The following is a 23,472-nucleotide window of genomic DNA, read 5'->3' on the forward strand; positions in this document are numbered from 1 at the left end:
AATTATATAGTACTCCAAGCAAAATATTCATATTGAACAATTTTTCTATAGGTGGTTCTTCGCTGCCTGAATGAACACGGCGTTAGTATAAATTATAAAATATGTGCAATAGGCAAGCAAACTGTGAAATTTCTAGGGTTCTCTCTTTCTCATGACGGATTACGGGCTGATGAGGACAAATTGATGGTCATACAAATGGCCGGAAAATTAATCTGAGGTTAAAAGTTTCTTAGGGCTGATGAACTTCATGGAACGATTTATTTTGAAACGAGCGGAACGAACCAAGAATTTGAGACAACTTGCCAAAGCCGAAACCTTTTATTGGAGACAAGATGAAGAAGATGCATTCGTTTATTTGAAAACTGAGGCATTGAAGTCTATATCGAAGCTAGGATATTTTCGTTCCGAAGATCAGACCGAGTTATTTGTGGACGCTTCTCCTATTGGACTGGGAGCTGTATTAGTTCAATATGATCAGGTTGCCAGAGTAATATCGTGTGCTTCAAAAGCATTCAGAGATGCGGAGAGGCGATATCCACAAACCCAAAAGGAATCATTAGCGATGGTGTGGGCAGTTGAAAGATTTTCATTTTACCTGTTGAGCAAATCTTTCACCATTAGAACGGATTCGGAAGCGAACGAATTCATATTTGGCAGAGGAATTAAAGCAGGGAAGTTTCTCGTGCAGAGGCCTGGGCTCTCAGACTTCAGGCTTATGATTTTAAAGTAAAACTCATACCTGGTCGTTCTAACGTTGCAGATTCATTATCTCGTCTTATAAAGAGTACACAATGTGACGAGCCATTTGATGAGGACAACGACAAACATATTCTTTACGCTTTGGACGCAGGCTCACTATAAATCACATGGAAGGACATAGAAAAATCTTCAGAAGACGATGCTGAGATAATCGATATACGATTTGCTCTGGATACGGGAAGATGACCAGAGAATCTTAAACGATTTGAAGCTCATGCGAAGGAACTCCGTGTTTCGGATCCAATAATTTTCAAAGGAGATCGAATTGTTCTGCCAAGAAATCTACGACACGTGGCTCTTCAAACAGTCTAATATAATTTTTCAATTAAAATGGGTACGGATGTTCCAATAGATCATAATTTGATCAATACTGAACACAGTTTGAGCAATATTTTACCAGACGAGGTTCAAGAAAGTGATGTGAAGCCTACTAATAAACCGAAGAGATCAATTCAAAAACCATCTAAACTTAATGACATGTTCTTGTATTGTGTATATGAATAGAGAGTAGATAAGGAAAGGGATGTAGAGAATAGGACAAATTTATCGGTTGTTATGCTGACATTCATTAGAGATCGATATCTTTTTTTTTTTTTTTTTTCTTTTTTTTTTTTTTTTTTTTTTTTATTATAGTCACTTTAACACTCTTGAGTCATTCGTGACTTGTCCGGGGGTGAGATTTGAACTCGTGACTTTGGCGTGAGAGGTATGGATGTTAACCACTACGCCGGGGTCGCCCCCGAGATCGATATCGTTTGAGGTAAAGAAAATGATCGGTGAAATCAATTGTAGGCTTGTTGATAAAATGGACACAATAAATCAGTCTTAAGAGTGAGTTCGTAACGAAGGGAAGCAAAAAAAAAGAAAGAAGGTTCCAGATAAAGCCGCTTGGAAATGGATGGTCCAGAAATCGAGTCCGGTCACGACGATAACTACTCGCTCAAGGGGTTGGTCACTCTAAAATGTGTGCCAAAAATACAGATGGGCACACCTGGGCACTTTGATTGGCACCCATCGTTAGAAATTTTCATGGTATTTAAAGCTACTGGCAACACTGTACTATATCTGCGCCTACTCTGTGCATGTGTCAACATGTTAATCATTGCTGTTGACAAAATCCAATTTTTGATTTCATAACTTCAACCGTGAATTTCCGGCGAAGTTCTGCCATGGATTCCTCACAGCGCACATATTTTCAAAACATTAGGATGAGCGAGGTCATCAAGGCGATGACCGTTGCCAAGTACAATTGTAATCTGGAGGTCATACTGGAGTTCTTCCGGATGGAGATTCTACCGACTTCGAGATCGGAGAACCTCCACTCAAGACGATCGAACTGTTCAAGGATCTGGTGCGGAAGGCTGTGGTGTTTGAGAACAGTTTGATCGAAGTTGGGCAGGGGTGGCATCGTTCCGGAAGCTGATTGAAAAGATGACCATGAAGGGACTGCTACTGGTCATAATGCCGATTCGGAATGTGATTAGTGATTTGGTTAGCAGGGGGAACGAGACCCTGAAGTAGGAAGTGAAGGGAACGTTGAAGACGTTGGTAAATCGATTTCGGGCGGGGAGATTCGTGACGGAGCTGAAATCACAGCCGAAGGAGGTTAAGTGGAATTGTAAGATGTTGATTGGTCAGTTGTTGAGCTTGGTTAGGTTTAACTCTCAGACACGCTCCTAGTAACCCAGCGTTTGAAAAATAATATGCATAGGTCCCAGCGCAATGTAAAGTGACCGGTGTTTACCATGGAGCCCAGCAAACAGTTCGGTAAGCATTTCAACATCGCGATGTTAGCAATAATCCTCGTAGAACTTATCCGAACGCAGCTTTTCAATATCATTATGGAATCCGAGCTGCACAGAAGGTCGAAAGGGGATCGGTGTCCATACAAAGGCTACCATCTGGCCGTAGTAGTTTTATCACTGGTCATTAACCATGTTTGATACCGTAACGCTTCACCACTTCGTTGATCAGCCAACCGATGAATTCGCCTTCGATGATAACTCGGAACATGTTCGGAGGTGGAATCCTACCATCGACAGCGCCCCAGCTTTTTGCCAGAGACATCATACTTCTCTCCATTTGTCCGATCGTTGGACTATCTTACCGTGTGGAAATATTAAACCCCACCTTCAAGTCTGATTCCGGTTGAAACTCCCGCTGGCGACGCATCTTTGACTGAGTCGATGGCTTTCGGGAGAAACTCCTCCCGGAAGCGTTCATCAGAATCTGAAGAGCATCTGGCCAAGTTTCCTCTGATGCTGCACGCTCGCTTCGTCTACTTACCACCGTCATCTGTGGTTCATCCAAGTCCTCATCATACTCCAATCCAGAAGAAATTATTGTCCTGTCGGAAATTGGAAGTGCCTCCCTCGGAGAACGTTCTCACTCTAAACTTTAACCCACATAGAATTTTCACTTCTACACGTTATTCTGGTTCCAAAAATACCCATACTGTTGAGTATTTGACAGCTCTTTTTTTCAAAAATCAAAAGCTGCCATCTTGGATTTCTAGATGGCGCCCAACATCGATTTTTGACCTCTACACGTCATCCCCGTTCGAAAAATACCCATAGTTTAGGGTTTTTGACAGTATATCTAAAATCGATAGCTGCCATCTTGAATAGCAAATCAATCTACGAAAAATCTTTTTTCATCTCTTGTATCTAAATCCATCTACTTGCATCGCTCTTCACCTTTTTGCAGGAAATCTTCAAAATCTTCATCAATCTTCCTTCTATCTTATAAGTGTGCGTGCATCTAACAACAGCACAGCAAATATATAGATAGAGTCGCTCCCCTCGATTTTCAGAATATATTTGAAACACACTTAGAAATTCCTAATCTGACGGAATCCATCTTTGAAATGAAGGATGAGACTTAAACAAACATGTAATGTAAAATTAAGTTCTCCGAGACTGAAAAGTTTGAAATTACGTTTGATTGAGCTGAATTTTGCGTCTATTTTGACTCAATGTTACGTCTAAATTGACGCTCGTTTATTTCAGTCTCAGAGCACCTAAATTTACATCAATGTTTCTAAGTGTGCAGTTTTTATAGAACCAATGGCCGCCATCTTGGATTTCAAAGTGGAAAAAAGCATAATTGATCGACCTTTATACGTCATCCCCGTTCCGGAAATACTCATATTGTAGGATATTTGCAAGGGGTAATCAACTCTGCACACTGTGCCGAAACGCAGCATGGCACACTATTCGGCACGTTAAGGCACACGTTGACAAGTAGAATACAAAAAATATTATATTATATGGCATCACTGTTGAGCGTGGAATTTTTAACCAATCGTTGCTAAGGATGAATACTATGTTGCTCCAATGTAAAACCCAATAAGTTCGTGGATTGTGACATGCTGCATTTCGAAAATATGTAAGTATTTTCTGCACCATAAATCCAATCAAACTAACAAGACTCAGTCCATCTAATCTGATTCGCAGTGAAAACCCTTGCGGCTTGTGGTTTTGTAAAGTCGACCGTAACGTTTTACCTCCAACGAGGGTTGATCAAATGCCTAGAAGATCTGGTTTGGAATGCGATCGGCGAAATCGTTGAGTTTGCTTTTGCTGTAAACAGGTTGGTACATGGAGTTCAAAAGCAAACCGGTAGACATTGAACGTCAATTTATGCACATTCACAGTACATATCTCTGTAGGGAAAAATCTCCTCTGAAAGGTGACTAGATTGTGCTGGCTGCAGAATACATGTTGAAGAAGTTTGTTTTCAACGGTAGTCGATCAGACTCCCGGAAAGAGTGATTTTATGTAAGTAGATTAGATTGTTACTTCCAACGGTCTATCAGCGGCCGGAAAGAGATGGAACCGGTGGGAACATTGTTGGAGACCAACTATAGAGGATGATGACTTCTGTAGTTTGTTTTGTGTGAGTTGTATAATTTTTTTGAATTTTGGGTGCTAATAGGGTCTGAATAACTGCCTCTTTCTCTTGAGCCCACTCTAGAACCTACATTTCGTATTTAGATCTATAAGTGAACTACTGATCTGAGTTCCTCTGGTATATTCAATTAGAGGATGTTCCTGAATATACAGTCAAACAGCACGTAATGTTGTGAATAACTTCAATGACAGTTATCCAGTAGTGCTCCCATTGTATTTATCACAACCCAATGCCTACACGCAGGCAAAAGAACGTAAGAATTCCATAATAAACAATTGAATTTTAGCCATAAAAAAATGAGTGTGAAGTTCATTGATTTGCCTTATGAAAAATAATGTTGACAAAAAAATAACAAATCGGAGCAGACTGGAACCGGAAAATGGACGTTGAGGTTAGGGGGCCCGTGTGTCGACCACTCGGTTTGGGGAAATGAAATGGTTAAAGGCATATAAGAGCTACCTCATGTTACCCGAAAATCATTGATAAGTCACGCTTATGAAATTCATATATGTTGTTTATAAGTTGAGCCTTATTAATTTCTTAGGTCTATTTGCCTCAGCGTTCGAGATTGTGCCGAAGGTGTGCCCAAGGTATCCCGGAGGTGTGCCGATGGATGTTCTGAATCTGATTTCGGCACAATGTGCTGAGTGACTAACAGAGTGTCATACTGTTTCGGCACAGTGTGCAGATTTGATTCCCCCTTGGATGACCGCCAACTTGGATTCAAAAATGACATGCAATATCGATTTCCATTAGGGCACTTGACAGTGTTTCAAGAACCCATGGCCGCCATCTTGGATTTCAAAATAGCGCCCAACTTCGAATTTTGAACTCTACACGTCATCCCTGTTCCGAAAGTACTCACATTGCACAGCAACATCCTAACTGGGCAGTTTTGACGTAGACTACGTCTTACGGGAAGGTGCTGGGGGTAAATCGAAAATCTAAAATTGCGAACGTCACGAAAATGTGTAAGGTTTCGAACGCTTATATTTTTGTCATTTATAGATGAAATTTGAATCCAAATACACCAACCGATAGGAAATAACTCTCATAATCTGCTACAATTAATGTTTTTCTAATTTTTCATAAAATAACTGTTGAAAATTTACAAATAAAAATAAAAATAACAATGTTGTCACTGTTTTCATGAAATAAACGTTATTTCCAATCCCAATCGTCATAATCGAGTACCATTTGGTTGCTAATCGTGCTGCTTGAACCAGAAAAGTTATAAAACAGCGCTGCTTTTGTGCCTCAACGCATTTTCGCTTCGGACGGCGGTTGACCAGGTAGCAGTATCGATGGCGCAAGCGCTCTGAAGTGGATCAACGTCCTTGTCTGAATGTTAATGATCCCGCGTTCTACAAAGCTCGATTACTTTTTCGAATGGACATATCAGCTTTTGTAAACGACGCATTTTATCGTCCGTTTGGTGTAACTGATAGCTCGCCCACGCATACTACTAACACCACTATATCAGGTAGGGGAAAATTCCCCCTATCTGATGGTAGTGTTAGCATGTGTGCGTGAGCTACCAGTTACGCCAAATCGAACACCAAATGTGTTTTTTACAAAAGCTGATAAGTCTCTTGGAAAAAGTAATCGAGAAATACTCTTGGGCGAAATTTCGGTTGTTTTCGATTCAGTTTTGTTGGAAACAGTTCAGAATTTGTTTTAGTAGATTTTTATTTGCTGCATGATACTTAATTACATCATATTCATATATTAATTGAAAATTATTATTAGTTGAAGTTACTTAATATTTTCGCTCTACGAAGATCCTTTGATTGAAGAGTTACCTAAAAACAGAACAAAAATATTAGAACATGAATTCTCAATTTTCTACTCGACTGGATTATTACATTAATCCAGAGGATTTACTGACTGATGAAGTTTTTTTTTTATCTAGTTCGTTTATTTGCAAGGCTCAATCGCGTTAGCTTTACGGAGCCGATAATTCATTGTTCTTTGTTTGTAACAAAATTCACTTAATTCTATGTCTAGTAGGAGTTGGGCCGATTACTCACGGCTTACTCGAGGTTAGAGGGGTACATTGTCGAAGGATAGGAAAAGGGGAGGAGCTTGGGTAGGGTTTCGTTGTCTCCTCAGAGTGATGTCGCCAGTATGAACGGTAGTGTGGTTCTATCTGACTGATGAAGTTGACTATGAGTTGAAACTGAGATGCTTGCCAATAGATGGGTCACTTCGTGTCAGATGCCAGAGATTGAGACAAGCGCAATTGGAAGAAATTCGAAAACCAAAAACGTTGAGAGTAAAAAAATCAATTGCTGAAGAATATGGGACGTTCAAAGAAAAGGTTCAGGACATCAAACATGCCATTCAGTTTTACCCCGAACCTAAATTGATTTCTCGCCTAAGACATTGTAGACTGAGAGTTCTGCGATCCAATGCGGTAACAAGAGAGCAGGTGCGATTGAGGAAGGAATTTCTTTCGGAGATCGAGGGCCTATTAGACCATTACGGTGACCCAATAGATCGTAGAGGCACTCAATGGCCTCCAAACATACACATGAACCACTCTCGTACTCCAGGGCAAGAGCAGTTAGAAGAAGAAGAAGGTTTGTTGGATGAGACAATTGGCGGTGAGGGGTCACAGACTAGTGACGGATTTAACGAAGGGTTAGACCATCTGTGGGAAGACATTCGCAACCGTTCTCAAAGGCAAGAGCATGGGAAACAGGAACTGCTGTTACCCAATAGGAGGAGGCAAAACACACCACGAACCTCATCCAATATTCCCGCAGTACAGATGGACCACTTGAAGGAAGAGATAAACCAATATATACAACAGGCATTAACACAGCAGATGGCGGCATTAATGGACAGATTGACCCCGATGTTAAACAACCGTATGACATCAACACCCACAACCCCAAGATCTCCAGCAACACCATAGTCAATGCCACAGCCGTTACCAATGCCACCACCCTATCCTATGCCACCACCTTGTCCTATACCACCCCCATCACCACCTCTACCACCACCACCATCACCACCTCCACCACCACCGGCACCTCCAACTCCACCACTACCTGTACCACAGCAGCCGCCTCGGATACGCCAACCGAATCCAAGAAATGATCGATATCTTAACTCTCTAGCATCACATGTTTCTTCAGCGGGAGACCTCGATCCAGTTCCGTATGTTTGACCTCCGTACGATTCATGAAACCGTTGGCAGGTCCCTGTTAGTAAGTGGCGCATTAACTTCAGTGGGAATTCCAGAGGCCCAACTGTCACTCAATTCCTAAATAGAGTTGAGGTATTAGCTCGTAACAATCGCGTCTCGGACGAAGAACTTTTGAGTCAGGCTAATTTCTTTTTCAAAGAAGGGTCAGAGGCTAAAGAATGGTATTTTACTTTTTGCAACAAATTTATCAGTTTTTTTTTTTCCTTTGGTTTATTTTTTCCGTCGATCTTGTTTTCCGTGCTGAGCACCAATGCTACCAACGTGCCAGGAAGGCAGCTCCCACACCTGGACCCTACCTATCGACCCATCAACTCATGAACCGGGGACTAACGGCTTTACTTCCCATCCGAAGGATGGCGTGATCAGAGATGTTATGCCTCAGAACATCCTGGCGGTGCCGACTGGGATTGAACCCAGGCCTGCTGGGGTGAGAGGTAATCACGCTTACCACTACACCATCGGCGCCGTTTAAATTTATTCAAACATCAACTTAGGTTACGTTTTGAACAACCCAACAAGGACAAGGTGATTGAACGCCAAATCCTTGATAGAAGGCAGCATCCTCAGGAGACCTTCAATGCGTTCGTTTCGGTTATTGAAAAGCTTACTCAGCAGCTGACTAGGCCAATGTCAGAAGAGAGGAAATTGGATATCCTCACCGAAAATATGAAAGATTGTTACAAGCCCTTTTTGACAATTTATAGGGTTGAGCGAGTCGAGGAACTGGGTTGGACAAATCGATGTATCGGAGCTACAGTAATTACTCCAAGAATAGGCCACCCCAAATACACCATTTAGAGGAGACAGAACAGGAATGGGAATCGGAGTAGGACCAAGAAGAAGAGTTGAATGCTATTGGACAATCACTGAAGCGTAAGAAACCGATTGAAAAACCTAAAGAGTTGACTGGGGCGGTACCAAAAATACCACTAGCGGAACAAAATAATATTTTGTGTTGGAACTGTCGGCAATACGGCCATTATTGGCGCGATTGCGAAAAGCAAAAAAAAAAATTGTCATTTTTGTGGGCAGATGAATTACATCACTTCAAATTGTCCCAACAAACATCGTTTCCAGACTCATCAGGAAAACGAGAATTCAGAAAGATCGTAGGGAGGGACCTTCTGCCTCGTCACAAACCTCCCCTGTAGAGGGTCCATATGATCAATGTCGTCCGTATTCAAAATATGCTACTGCTTTTTCCATCAACACAAAACCCAATAGATGTCCGTACGTTGATGTTGAGGTACTTGGAACTCCCTACTTGTGCTTGTACTTGAAAGCCCTCTTGGATTGCAGCTCTCTTGTGAGCCAAATCTACAAACTCATTGCCTTATTGACTATTTGTTCAGACAATTCCTTTGCTTAGTCATCTAAACAGTCGGTTAACTAGCTTGATTCCAATTCGCTGCGGTCGTTAACAAAAGAGGAAACTTTCCCTAAAGTACCATACCCCGCGTCGTAAAGCACCCATTTTCCATATCCAGTCTGCTCTAAGTGACGAACCTCCCCCGAACCACACTCGAATGTCATGTAATGAATTACACGTACCGGAATAAATCATAAATAATCGAGTCTTCAGCCAAAAGGAAAACACTTCAACGACGCAAAACGAAACACGATTTGTGGGAACTTCTTCCAAGTCGGCGAACCACAGCCATGCAGGAAGACGTGTTGATAGGCAGTTAATTTTCCACACTCCTAATGCGATTAGCGAAGCGCTAGGGGACGGTGGAGCATACATGTGGAATTATGTTTCATTACACGGCATGTCGGAGAGGTCCTAATTGATGTCTTTGTTTTGCTTTGTTTGGAAACTTGGTGGAAGCTGGGGTTGCCCAACGAAACCACCCAAGGGGGCAGTTTGTTACGAAGCGAAAGTTTTAGCTCGGCTCTGGCGGCAGATCAACAGATTCTTCCTGTGATTCAATTAATGGGGGGAAATCCATCATGCTCTAACCGAGAAGTGTAGGTGCTTGTGTTGGCAAACTTCTGACGGAATGCTGCAGGAGCAAAAGAAGATGAGATCAAAGTAGAAACATTGCATTACAGTGTTTGGTGGGAATCGAGGCGAAATCAGGAAGCATTCTCTCGGGCCAAGCAACAAAGTAGCAATTCGTAATTGGCAATTGTTGCTGGAGTGGTTCTGGATATGTGGCTAGAAGGGGGTGGAAGGTGCAAACAAGTTCCAAGATACAACTTTGATTACTTTGCTGGTGTTTTCTGGTGATTAACAGTAGGAAAGTTGTTCCTGTAAAGCTTCGAGCATCGACGGGGATCTCCGGGCTGAATATTGACTTATCAAATCAGTTCGAGCAACTAGATTACACGGTTCGTTTAATCAAATAAAGGTAGTAAATTCTGCTGGCGCTTGAGCAATATTTTCGACTTAAAGCACTTTCATTTTCACACGCTGAACTTAAAGCTCACTCAAAATAATTGCCACTCATTTGCATTGATGTTGTCGGAACGAGCTCGAATTAACCACTCAGCCGGTCCCCTTTGCAATAGACTTCGTAGCCTACCGACCGGCAGGTTAAACGATTGCCCTTGGTAGCTGCCTACTCACTTCACGTACAAAGTGACTACTAAATAGCTCGTAGGAAAGTCATTTTGGGGCACACTTTCTCCTTTTTCGCACATTTCACGGTTGGTCACGGCTGGATTGCGCTGGTCTGCCAGGTCGACGAAGGCTTGTCAAAAAACACGGCATGGAGAGAGACTGGTATTTTCCATGTTGTCCACCCACTCCCATCCATAAAGCTGTAATCCGTTTACCTACGAGCAGGGTTCGAGCGAAGGAGCCCGAAGCGTGTCTCCATTTTTCCGCAGTTTTGTTGTTCCGCACGTTGTAATGGATTGACATAAATAAATCGTAAAATGGCGTGTCCTGTTCATTTCGGTTGCGTTTCCTTCTTCAGTTGGTGCCTGAACAGCTGACTGCCATCACGTTCCCGGTTTGATGAATCTTTTAGTGTGGGCTAGCCCGCGGTGAAGAGGCATTTCGAGCAATAGTGCACACAGTTTGGTCCAGATTAGAGTGAAATTTTCGTGAAGGATTCTGCCCTATAGCAAGTGGTTGAAGTAGTAAGTTTCTTTTCTCGTTCCATGTTTTACAGCGAACTGATCACTACGATACATTTGTATTTTCTAACGTTAGTCTTGGAGTGGCTGTCATAGTAGCCATGATTATCGTAGAATGACATCAAATGAACTCTTCAGCTTCTAATCTGACTACGTGCAAATTAAATCATCCAAAATGTCGATCTGTAAATCCGCAATTTCTCCAAAAATCGACACCAGACCGCCGATTTTGTTCGTAGAGAACGTTCTGCATTCGACAAAGCTAGTGCACGACATCCGGCGACAGCGCGAGATTGCCAGAGATAACAAGGAGCTCCTGAAACGAATCAACAAGATCAATCGAACTGAGGTTTCCGAACATTCAACTCAAATGAAAAAAAAGTTGGACTTATCTTCGAAATTCTTTAACAGGGATTCCTCGGAGTCAAATACGATTACAAACCGAAGAAGTTGCTTCACTTGGAAGCCCGGAAATGCAATGCCAACCAGATTGAACAGGACAATCTGGCACTGCTGCAGAGGATCTTGAACGTTGTAAGTATGCGAACGTGGAAATTGATGCCATGTATTCTAGAAATTTACATCTTCTCAAAATCCAGAAACCGGAGATAAACGCCTCCGCTCAGGAGAAGTCCTACCAAAAATTAATCAAATATAGAATCATTTGCAACAAGTTCTCCAAGCAAACTGAAAAACTACCGAGGAAATCGAAATCTCCCACTTGTTCGCGGTAATGATCGATGATTGTTGATTAGAATAATGTAAAATTAAAATGCTCATTTCCAGCATTCGGATGGAACTCTTTGAACGCACCGATCGCAAGTTGGGTTCAATCAAAATCAATATAAATGTCACTGCTCTAGTGGATCATTTTAGGAAGGAGAGGATCAACTGCCTTGACGGAAGCATCCATCGGATCTATCAAAATCAATACATCGTAATCCGTGGCCACTTCGGTGCGGTTGATTATGGCAAAGAATCGCAAAGGCTGCTGCTCGAACATGTCGGACGAGGATCGCTGCTGAGAGCAACTGTAAACGATCAGCCAGCTTTGTTGATAACTCTGAAGACATTTCCACGGCTTGCCAACTGCGAATTGATTGGAATCGTGGATGACGACTGCGAAAGGATGCTTAATGTTTTGAACTTTTACGGTTCAACGAACGGAAGAACATTGGAGCCTTTGTGTTTTCGAGTGAAAATCGATCGACAATAATCAATTGGGAGGAAATTATACATTCTGATCACAAATGTTTGAAAGGTTTTACAATTTGAAATATTTCATTGAAAGTTTAACTTTTGTTCGACGGAATCCTAGAAGTTTCTGAAATTTCAAGATTTCAAACATTGTTAGCCTGTTTACTTAGTCAAAATTATTATGTCCAAGATTATTAATTATATAATTTGCTTCAGTAGGGAAATCCCTCCCCTGGGCAAGTTTTTGCACCTTGCTGCTGGTGGGCGGCCCTAATTTCATGATTCACAATGGAGTTTTGGAGACGGTAGGTTTATGGCCGGCATTGCTGACTCATGCCGCGATAGAATGGCGCCATGTTTAGCCGATGGGGATTACTAAACTTCCCCTCTCTGATCAACCACTGTATGAGAGAATCAAAGATCTAGGGGCCTTATTACGGGTGTCACTACGCGGTGATAAGGAAGTGATACTCATAATAAGAGCCGTGATTGCCGTACAAATCAAATGGGAATCACTTCACCGTGCCGACAAGTGACAAGTTTTCACCGTGAAGTGACATCCGTAATAAGCCCACTAGTCTGGCAGTGATAGTATAACACTTGTTACTCCTTTGTTTGAGAGCCGTGTCGTAGTACGCTTACGTATACTGCCTTTAAAAGCATAACTGTTCCATATAAATAGGACAATTATGCGAGTATCGGCAGAATAGGTTCTGAAGTTGGGTGCAATACTGCCGGGTTTTGCCGCCAATCACTTTTATTTTATTTATTTTTACGCGGATAGATTTATTTGGGTTTGCAAGGGAATTATAATACTGAAATTTTTCAGAAAGTGCCAAACAGTAACATAAAACACCATTTTCGTACATGGTATTGTAACTAATTTTATATGTGCTTCATTTTGATGTGGGATGAGTGTTTGAACTATGGCTCTTATTACGGATTTCACTTCACGGTGAAAATGAAGTGAAGTGACCACTTGTCACTCATGTTGAAGTGATTGCCGTGTAAATCAAATGTGAATCACTTCTGCGGGTGACCACCGTGAAGTGACATCGGTAATAAGGGCCATAAACGTATATGTATTTTTGTGTTGCGAAACGGAACATATACTATATATAATTTAAAAATCAGTTAGGAAACTAACTTCAAAGTGGTGCATTTTAGTCCCTTGAAGGTGTCACCTGGGACGAACAAAGGTCATAGTCCAAAGTACTTGAAACAGGTTAAATTTTAGATTTCAAGTACATATACTTAATAAAGCATAGGTTATGATTGATTAGGTAGATTAATAATATTATTAATAATCATCGCATGAACTGCGACAAGGAAATTCAGACAGTCTAATAATATTAAACAGATTAACAAAAGAGCTAAGACGTGGGGGGGGGGGGGGCTTAGGTTTAGGTTTAGGAAGGCAACTAGCTTTTAAAGTTATAGAATGGATCTTTGTATTTAGTATATTTGTTAATTACAGTCAATAGTGATAGTTATATCTTTGATCAGGCGCTTATGAATAAGTGATGTTTTGGAAAGGATGTGATGAATATGTTGAAATGTTTGAGGTGAGAATTAGGACTGTAGTGCTTTAGAATGTTTTCGGTAAGGTAGAATACGTAAACTAAACCCTTTTGAGTAAACTTTCTAGAATCAATTCATGCAATTTACAGAAAAGAGATATGCTAAATGAATAATTTATTAAGTAGTAAACGTTCATTCATACATTGCCTTGGCGATGTAAAACAGTATTCTTCTCTAACGATACTTGATATCTTCGTCTAACGTAGTCACGGGGTAAGTCACTCAGCACATTGTGCTAAAATTAGGTTCGTCACACCTTCGGAACACCTTCGGCACACTCTCGTAGGCATTGGATTGTTTGTAAATAAAATGGGAGCCCTGCTGGACAACTGCCATTGAAGTTGTTCACAACATTACTTGCTGTTTGCCTTCTAGATTTTCTAATTGAATATACCCGAAGAACTCAGACCAGCAGTTCACTTCTCGGTTCACTTATAGATCTTTATAAGAAATGTAGGTTCTAGAGTGGGCTCAAAAGAAAGAGGCAGTTAATCAGACCCCATTGGTAACCTTAATTCAAATAATGCTGAAACTTTCACAAAACAAACTACAGAAGTCATATGCATCATCCTCTATAGTCGATCTTCAACAATGTTCATCAACTCTTTTCAGCCACTGATAGGCCGTTGCTTTTCACATCACATTTAATATCCTATGAACACAAAACACGAAAATTTCGCACACCCGCCACTTCCCGCGTCATCCTCAATCCAATTTATCCATGCTATTTCAAACCAAAACATTCAAGGTGTCAGAAATGCAGGGTTGCCGGGACGGGTATTTCACAAACAGTCGCAGCTTGCTCTATGACCGACACAATCGGCACACCTGTGGCATACTTGCGGCACACTGAAAAAAATTTGACCCAAGATTAGTGTGAGGAGTGACCTTGAACGTAGTAGTAGTAGCAGTGTCACATGATCTTACAACAATTGCCTGCAAAAAGTGCTACAGGGGTTGGCAGGGCTAAATACGGATCTAACACTCATCCATTGCATCAACAGAGCCTTATTACCACTGTCACTTCACGGTGCAAACAAAGTGAAGTGACCACTTGTCACTCACGGTGAAGTGATTTCCGTGTAAGTCAAATGAGAATCACTTCACCGTGAATGATAAGTTGTCACTTCACCGTGAAGTGACATCGGTAATAAGGGCCAATCATTTTATTTTTCTACTAATCTACAGCTAGGTTACTCAAAATAACTAGGATAGGCAAATTTTTGGTCAACTTTGAAGTATTGTAACTTCGTCAAATATGATCCGATTTTAAATCTTCCAAGAGCATTTGACTGGAAAACTAATATTGTTCTACTATGTAGCCATGAAAATAATCCTGGTAACCAGATACCGGAGATATTCCGGGTTTCCGGAGGGCTTATCCAACTTGCTAAATTGTTGGTGAAATTTTATATATGATGCTGGTTAATTATATATATTTTTAGTAAATACAACGGCATGTTTTTGAGTAAAAATGCAACTGCTCCCTACTACAGGTTCCCCCGGAGGTATCCCGTGATTACGAGAGCTGCCAATGTGGTCACTGATCCATTTGAAATTTAATGAATGCCTATTCCTGAAAAACCATGAAGAATGAGCTGTCGCACGGCATGTTTTGGTGTAAAAATGCAATTGTCCCCTGCTCCAGTTTTCCCCGGGGGCATACTGGATGTTCCGAGAGTGGCCAATGTGGTCAATGATGCGTTTAAAGTTTATCGAAAGTCTATTGATGAGAAACGATGCAAAAAGAGCTGTCCCACGGCATGTTATGAGTGATTAAATGATCTGTCCGCATTCAGAACCCTCCACCAGAACTGATTCCAGGGAAATGGCCATATCTCGGTTGATTATAAGCTGATTTTAGTTCTTGGCATATGATTCGCTTTAGAAATGGTTCTTCTTTCGTTGTATTTACTAAAAATATATATACTTAACCAGCATCATATATAAAATTTCGGAAACCCGGAATATCTACAGTATGCGGTGACCAGGATTATTTTCGTGGCTACACACTAAAACAATATTAGTTTTCCAGTCAAATGCTCTTGAAAGATTTAAAATCGGATCATATTTGACGATGCTACAACATTCCAAAGTTGACCAAAGATTTGCATATCCTATTTATTTTGAGTAACCCCTGTATCTATGCTTCTTTTCAAGGGGTAATCAACTCTGCACTCTGTGCCGAAACACAGCATGATACACTGTTCGGCACATTAAGGCACATTTTGACAAGTGGGACTCAGGCAATATAATATAAACCGGCATCATTGTTTTGTGTTGATGTTTTGCCAATCGTTGCTAAGGTTCAATACTTTGTTTACTCCAAAATGAAACTGGTGATACAAGGATTCAATCAAGTATTTAAAAGTGACAAACGGGTACCCACCGGGTGTTGAAGTTCGTTCGAAAAATTAAGTGTTGTCTGAATCATAAATCTCTTCAAACCTAGCAAAACTAAGTCCGTCTCTTCCGAATCACAAAAAAAAAATCCAGCGGATCGTGTTTTCATCTAGAACAGCTTCTATTTGGGCCTCACTTCAATCGAGTTCATCTACATCATGACCGGTCCAGAGCGTTTTGTCGATACGGCAGTGAAGATGGTTATAACGGGCTACCTCTAGACAGGGTTGCTTCCACTCTTCTTCTTGTTTGCATTTCAAGCTTATTGCATATCGCATATTAGCTTATTGCGTGCTCTCAACTTAGTGTTCTAGATGCACTTTCACAGTTATTAATTGAGAGCTTTCGATGCCTGCATTAGTACAATTGTGTGGCAAGTACAATCATACTCTATGCCCAGGGAAGTCGAGAAATTTTCCAACCCGAAAAATTCCTAGACCGGACCGGGAATTGAACCCAGCCAGCTCCAGCATGGTCTTGCTTTGTAGCTGTGCCTTTACCGACTGAGCTAAGGAAGGCCTTGCTTCCACTCACTTGCTATAAAAAATATTTTTTTCGGAACTATTCAATCATTAGATGATATAATGATATGTTGTACTTGTGAGTAAAAAAGAGAGCGTAAAGTAAGTGTTTGATTCAGAGTGAGCGCTCACGAGTCGTAGAATCGATTATTGTGACGCACTGAAAGCAATATTGACCGATTCGATGTATCAAACACGTACTTTACGATCTCTTCTTGTAGCTTACAAATACTAATTATCATTATACCATTTAATGATTTCATAATTCCGAAAAACATTTTTTTTATAGCAAGTGAGTGGAAGTAACCCTGTCTAGAGGTCTAGAGGACGATTCGTTTTCGATTGAGGAAAGGTTCCAAAGGCCACACCACCAATTTCATCAATATCAAGCAGATGGATTCCAACTATACGACAGGGAAGGCGGAACACCTACAATATGATTCGTTATGTTATGATGAACATCGAACATCTATAGCTTGATGAATACTCACATTCAGTATTAGAAAGTTCACCAAAATGCACTACGAATCATGAATTTTTTCATTGATGAACTTCGTGCAATATCGCGAACTATTCCAACGCTGCTAAAATGCTCGCTCACATGCTTTACCCAAAGGTCATTCACTGGAGACCTTATTTCAGAATACACTTCTAATTTTTGAACTTAATATTGTATACTATCGTGGGTATCCTATCTCGAAGCGTACAACGAAGGATCACGGCAAGATCTTCTGAGAGAGTTGAGTTGGTTATGCAGAATGATAAGAAGAAAACAAGCTTATCATACGGAGCAGCCAGATTTGAATCCCGGTCTTGCCGAGTATCTTCGGGACGGACATTTACACATTTTCTCCAGCGTTTTTTCTCGGATTTTCTTTCCAGTAATTTGGTATTGACTTTGACAGGATAACCACAGGACTAGGACAGGAGTCCATAAAATTTTGAAAGATGTATAAGTATTGCTGAAAGCTCTTGAATCGTGAATCGCCCACGTTTGTCATCTATGTGGAGCTGAGTGGATTGGGTGGAAACTTCTCGACTGCTGACCTACAGGCGCCGGATAAAGCAATTCCGCTGAAGTCTGTGGTGGACGAGAATCCTATTTTCGAAGCATGACAGGTCTTCAGGGGGAGATGTTTGATAGTTTTCTTCGGTGGAGGGAAGGTACCACAACAAAATCAGATCGTAGTTTGGTAGGCTTGAATGGTAGGCGATACGATAGGCTTGGATTATATCTTTGAATACACGCACTTCCGAGTCGATCAGTTGATTTAAAACTGGTTCGACGGTGTTGCTCCTAGCGTAGAATTGTACTATCGCCTGTTCGAGTTATGGGTTTACTTTAGTCGGGGAGGGATTTCATTCATCAACGATCGGATTTCTCCTTTGTTTCTGTACACCTGCAAGGCATCAAGAATTCAAAAAGGTATCGAGCCAGAATATTGTGGATGGGTTGAATTTGCATGATCACCGTATTGGTTTGATGATTTCCAGTTCCTCTTCCACCTCCCGACCCGCTAACGCTTTAATGAGAATGAAGGTGAACCATTTGTGCAGAATTAATGGGCGAGGTGATAAGCTAATCCGACCCATCGTTCAAAATTTTTCATTTTTTTTTTATTATTTTTTCAGGTGTGGTGCCAAAATAAACAATGTTTTTACACACTGAGCGAAAATTCACAATTTTTCGTTACGTTTTAACCCAAAACCATTGATAAACAGGTGTCCACTTTCTTTAATGAACGGTCCTTAGATTCAAACAATTTACCGGTTACTATCAGCCAAAAATATTAACTATGGTTAACGGTTAAAAATACTATATAATTTATTGCTAGTGCATGGTACTTTCTACTGAAATACGGTAAATACAATAAGAAGTGTCGTAATTTCAACTATTTTATGACATGGTTAAAATAAACATAGTTTTCTTGCATGAATTACTAAAAAAATATGCTCAGTGAAGAAGCGACAGAGTGCCCGAAGAAAGGACGGGAGTGGTCGTAAAAGTGGTCCAATGGACAGTAAAATGACCAGGAAAGTGATGCAACAGTTGAAGAACCGTCCAAATATGTCAATTCCAGATGTCGCTACCGGGTGTTCAATAAAAGAATGAGAATTTTTTTGTCATATAGCTAGTACAAATTTTTTTTTTGTTCAACGAATTCAGTATTTTTTTTTTTTAACATAATGTTTATTCTTCAAAAAACCGTCAATGAATATTGGAGAAGGGGCCCTGGTCAGCCGTACGACGCAACTTAGTCGCGATGCTCTCACAAGAGCGCTGGACGGCACTGAAATCATTCTCATTTTTTGTGGAACACCCGTTAAATAGTCCAAGGTATCAGTCAGTTTTGTGCAGAAAACCATGAAGCGTGCTAGGTTCTACGTTTACAAGGTGCAAAAATCCCCAAACCGGAATGAAAATCAAAACATCACTGCGAAAACCCGCGCCCGGAAACTTTACACGGAGTTGCTCACCAAATCGTGTTGCATCGTGATGGATCACGAAGCTTACGTCAAGGCCGACATCTTCTTGGGCAAAAATCTTTCGTATTGTGCAACACTAACAATTTTCGCAATGTAAACGCTTTACTCATTTCATTTATAAAGTCTCAAGCTGTGCAAATCTGGCGAACTTAGTCAGCTACTTATGGCTGGTTGTGACGGTTAGGACAAGCTCTTATTGCATATCTAATTACGCTTCTATACAGCTTTTATCCTTCTGTTTAGTTGTGTGTGAACTTGAAAGGCGCTCACTCACCCTTTTCCGTTGAGCCAATAATCGCTAAACAGCTTTCTCTTGACGCCAGGTTAAATATTGTTTACGGTTTTATTTAACGGAGAAATGTATCATGTTTATTTTACTGCAAAATCAAATAAATCGAAATAAGTTATAATTATTATTATTTAAGTTATAATTATTACCCTGCACTGGAACCTGGATTTGAACTCAAGGCGACCGCATTGGCAAAACTTGACACTACCAAATGTGCTACGCCAACACTTTGAACTGATGTAAAAATATCAACATGCCCTTCTTGAACAAGATCGCTGAGTAGAGGCTTTATAGTAGTGCAAATGAATCACTTTTCTTGACTAGTTAGTTCAGATTTGTAAAGGAGCGGAGGAAATGGTGTAAAACTTCACAAGTCTAAAAATAAACCTAGTTGACTGTAAAATAGCTTCCACAGTAGCGCTAACACAGTTTATTAGATCAGTACAGGTTGTTTAGTTGTTGAAAAAGCACTTTTTATGTTTATGGTACTCAGCAAGAGTGGTTGGTTGTGTAGAAGCCATTAAATAAGTAATAGATTTGCTTTATTAGATTTGTTTCGAAGCTAAAAGTTGAAAGTTGATTAATATTTGCATAGAAGTGACATTAGCGTTTGTTGGGTGATGTTATTCAGTACGACTGACAAATTGAATAATGGTTATGAAAAAGTTGAGTAAACGCTCTCCAAAACTATTTTGCTAGCTTCTGCCGGTAGCTGCATCTCCAGCTTTGTTTCAGCTACTTTACAGCACAACGCTGGAAAAGTTGGCTTTTAAAGCGGAAAATGGTAGTTGGGTATGTATTGAGTTTAAAGGCGATCATGAAAAACATCTTCCATGACTATCACTGACAATGTGTGTTCAACTACACTAAATGTTGCAGTCAAGCAGGTTGTACTGAAACTTATACAAGTTATCTAAGGAACTCTTATTAGATCAATCTATTTATGTGGTTTTATTGCTTAATAGACGTATTATACGGGTTTCCAACAAACAATTGAGAGCACTTAAGAAACGCATAACCCAAGTAACAATGTTTATTTGGAGAGACGCTTTCGTTTTGATTTTGTTCAGCTGCATGCTGAATAATAATTGCCGAATTTGTTTATCACAACTTCTGTAAAACCCTTGTTTACAATGATTCGGAGAATCTGTTCAACTACAACATTATATGTATACGGTATAAGAGTAGAAGCATCTTTTATAAAGGGCGAACACGAAATTATTGCGACACCGAAAATGTCATGCCAATTTTCTTATAATGTTTAGAATCAAACCAAAATTTTAGGGTAGTTTTATACATATATTTACTTCAAAAATCAAAAGAAAAGTTAATCGATGGAGCCTTGAGTGTAAAATTGAACGCATTTTTGCTTGCTTCCCTCCATCAAAGTCTTTACAGTGTCATACGGTACCAGTTTCTCAGTTGTTTTTTTTTCCATTATCTTAACATGTACTTCTCGTCTTTGACTGTCTTCTTGCTCTTCCGAAGTTTCCGCTTCATTATTGCCCAGTACTGCTCCACCGGGCGCAGCTCCGGACAGTTTGGTGGATTCATGTCCTTTGGAACAAAATGGACAGCATTGGCCTCATACCACTCCAGAACACTTTTAGAATAGTGGCATGATGCCAAATCTGGCCAAAATAGCGGAGCTTTGTCGTGCTGCTGCAAGAACGGCAAAAGGCGCTTCTCGAGGCACTCAGATTTGTAGATCTCGCAATTTACTGTGCCCTTTGTCACGAAAGGCTCACTCCTCAGTCCGCAAGAGCAGATGGCCTGCCAAATGAGATATTTGGAGGCGAACTTCGACATTTTCTTTTTCTTAAATTTGTCGTCCACATCGAACTTGCTCTTGCCGGTGAAAAACTCCAATCCCGGAATTTGCTTAAAATCGGCTTTTATATACGTTTCGTCGTCCATTACACAGCAGCCATATTTTGTCAGCATCTTCTCGTAGAGCTTCCGTGCCCGAGTTTTAGCCGTCGATTGTTGCCGCTCATCGTGGTTTGGGAAGTTCTGTACCTTGTATGTATGTAGTCCAGCTCTCTTCTTTGCATTCTGGACGTAGCTCTGCGACATGCCGATCTTTTTAGCCAAATCACGGCTTGAGACGTTGGGATTTGCTTTAATCATCCGCTTCACCTTTCCCTCCGTCTTTTTGTTCTCCGGTCCCGGTTTTCTTCCAGCTCCTTTGCCGTGGTCCAACGTCAACCGCTCCTGGAACCGCTTCAACACTCTGGAGACGGTTGAATGGTGAATGTTCAACATTTTTCCCAACTGCCGGTGCGAGAGGTCAGGAAAATCCAGGTGTTTGGAAAGAATTTGTTCTCTCAACTCGCGTTGGTTCACCTCCATTTTCGTTGAATAGAAAAACACGACTTCGAGTTTGACAGCATGTACACAATACACATCAATGAGAAAGTGTGCAAAATTTGGTTGATTTTTACCCAATGGTAAAAAAGTTATGCCCTGTTGAATGTGTCGCAATAATTTCGTGTTCACCCTTTACTACCTTTATATATTTAAACTCAAGTTTTATTGTTTTGGTGAAAGCTCTTATATCACGTTTGTAGACACTTCCTAACAGCTGCTTCGAAATTTAGTAGAGAGTAAACCTGAAAGGCGTTTGTCACGCTTTTTCATGACTCCCAAATAACCACTATACAGCAAGCGGTGAAAAGCGTCGCGTGCACCATTTTGATACGTTGCTCGTCTTGCTTGGACGCCATTTTGATACACACCTACAAAATGAGGGGTGTTCAGGTTTTTCAAATGCTCGATTAAAAGAAATGCGTCAAACTTAATTCGATCACAGTTTGATCGTATCGTATCGTACAGACATTTTTGAAAAGTATCTGGCATCCTTGCACTCAGTCAAACTGATTGAAAAGCTGCCGGTCCGATCTGTAAACAATCATAACTTTCATTACAGCAAACAGTTCATTATTATTGTTCATATTTACCTTTACTTGGCAGGTACAATACATGAATAAACAGAGCCAGAAAAAAACACTTTCGCACCCACGATGATCCCCTTCTTCTTATTTTCCTTGGTTATTACATCCTAACTAGCACTTAACGCCAGCTCTCAATCCCAGTGTTCTTGAAGTACATCAAGAGTTGTCAATTGACAGTTTTCTAAATGAATCATTGCTTCCGTGTATTATGTCGCACCCAACACCTCCTGCAATGCTACACTGCACCTTTACCAGACCAGACCATCGGGAATCCATACCAACAAATCAACAGTGCAGCCACCCAGACCAGTTCGTACTTCCAGCCACCAGAAGCGAATTATGGCAACCGCTCCAAACAGGCAGCAGCCCATAATGAAAATGGTTGTTTGCGTTGTTTCAATAAAGATAACAATTTTATGAAATTATGTTAATTATGATTATTTGATTTGCACCGCAGTCTCCGGGTGGGTGCGCTGCAGTTTCCCATCGTTGCGATGAAAGTAAAGCCAAATAATCACTGCTGTGAGGGCAAGCTTTTGGGAAGGGGGGGCTGTCCATAGCAGGCAGAAGAGAAAATATTCGTGACAACCCTTGGCCCCGGGTGGAATAATGCAATCGAAATTCCACCCGGGTGCCATTAATCAACGGGTAGTCTCACCGATTTATGCGTGCGGGTGTGTTTGCGCTGAACCCGGGATTGGGTGAAAATACAACAACAGTAGCTGAACCGAGGAATGAGGTGAAATTAATTAATAATGATGAAAAATCGTTGCAACAAATAATGGCATTATGAGGCAGAAAATTGATTACAGATTCCTCGTTTTCCGATAGCACTTCGAAGGTCGTAAAAGCATTTTAACGGTTGTTGATTCGCTATGACTGAGTGCAGTGCCAGTTTTTCTGTTTTTTTTTTTCTTTTTTCAAGCGGTTCAGTTTTGAATAACTCCGAGATTAATCGGTAATCGAATCAATGGGGTGAATTTTCAATTTGTCAGTGTTTATTCTGTTTAAAGGTGTGCAATTTTATTCATCGCCTGCGAAATGCGATTTTCTGAGCTTATATTCTCATTA

At 40.8% G+C, this 23,472-nt stretch overlaps 3 protein-coding genes across 3 annotated transcripts in view; all 3 read left to right on the top strand.

Annotated features, from left to right (window-relative positions):
- Positions 1 to 7,776, top strand: part of LOC135704283 (uncharacterized) — a 70,100-nt gene extending 62,324 nt beyond the window's left edge. The window contains exon 2 of the mRNA XM_065225747.1: positions 7,487 to 7,776. Within this exon, the coding sequence (XP_065081819.1) occupies positions 7,487 to 7,776 (290 nt within the window). The remainder of the gene's footprint in view (positions 1 to 7,486) is intronic.
- Positions 1 to 23,472, top strand: part of LOC135704215 (connectin-like) — a 517,879-nt gene that overhangs the window by 62,061 nt on the left and 432,346 nt on the right. The window lies entirely within an intron of this gene.
- On the top strand, positions 11,139 to 12,185 carry LOC135704284 (uncharacterized). The gene is made up of 4 exons (XM_065225748.1): positions 11,139 to 11,318; positions 11,381 to 11,503; positions 11,569 to 11,699; positions 11,756 to 12,185. The coding sequence occupies exons 1-4, from the start codon at positions 11,145 to 11,147 to the stop codon at positions 12,183 to 12,185; spliced, it is 858 nt and encodes a 285-aa protein (XP_065081820.1). The 5' UTR covers positions 11,139 to 11,144.

Source organism: Ochlerotatus camptorhynchus, unplaced genomic scaffold (genome assembly GCF_037179485.1).
Source record: "Ochlerotatus camptorhynchus isolate MF236.1 unplaced genomic scaffold, CSIRO-AGI_Acam_v1.1 ptg000232l, whole genome shotgun sequence".
Classification (NCBI taxonomy): domain Eukaryota; kingdom Metazoa; phylum Arthropoda; class Insecta; order Diptera; family Culicidae; genus Ochlerotatus; species Ochlerotatus camptorhynchus.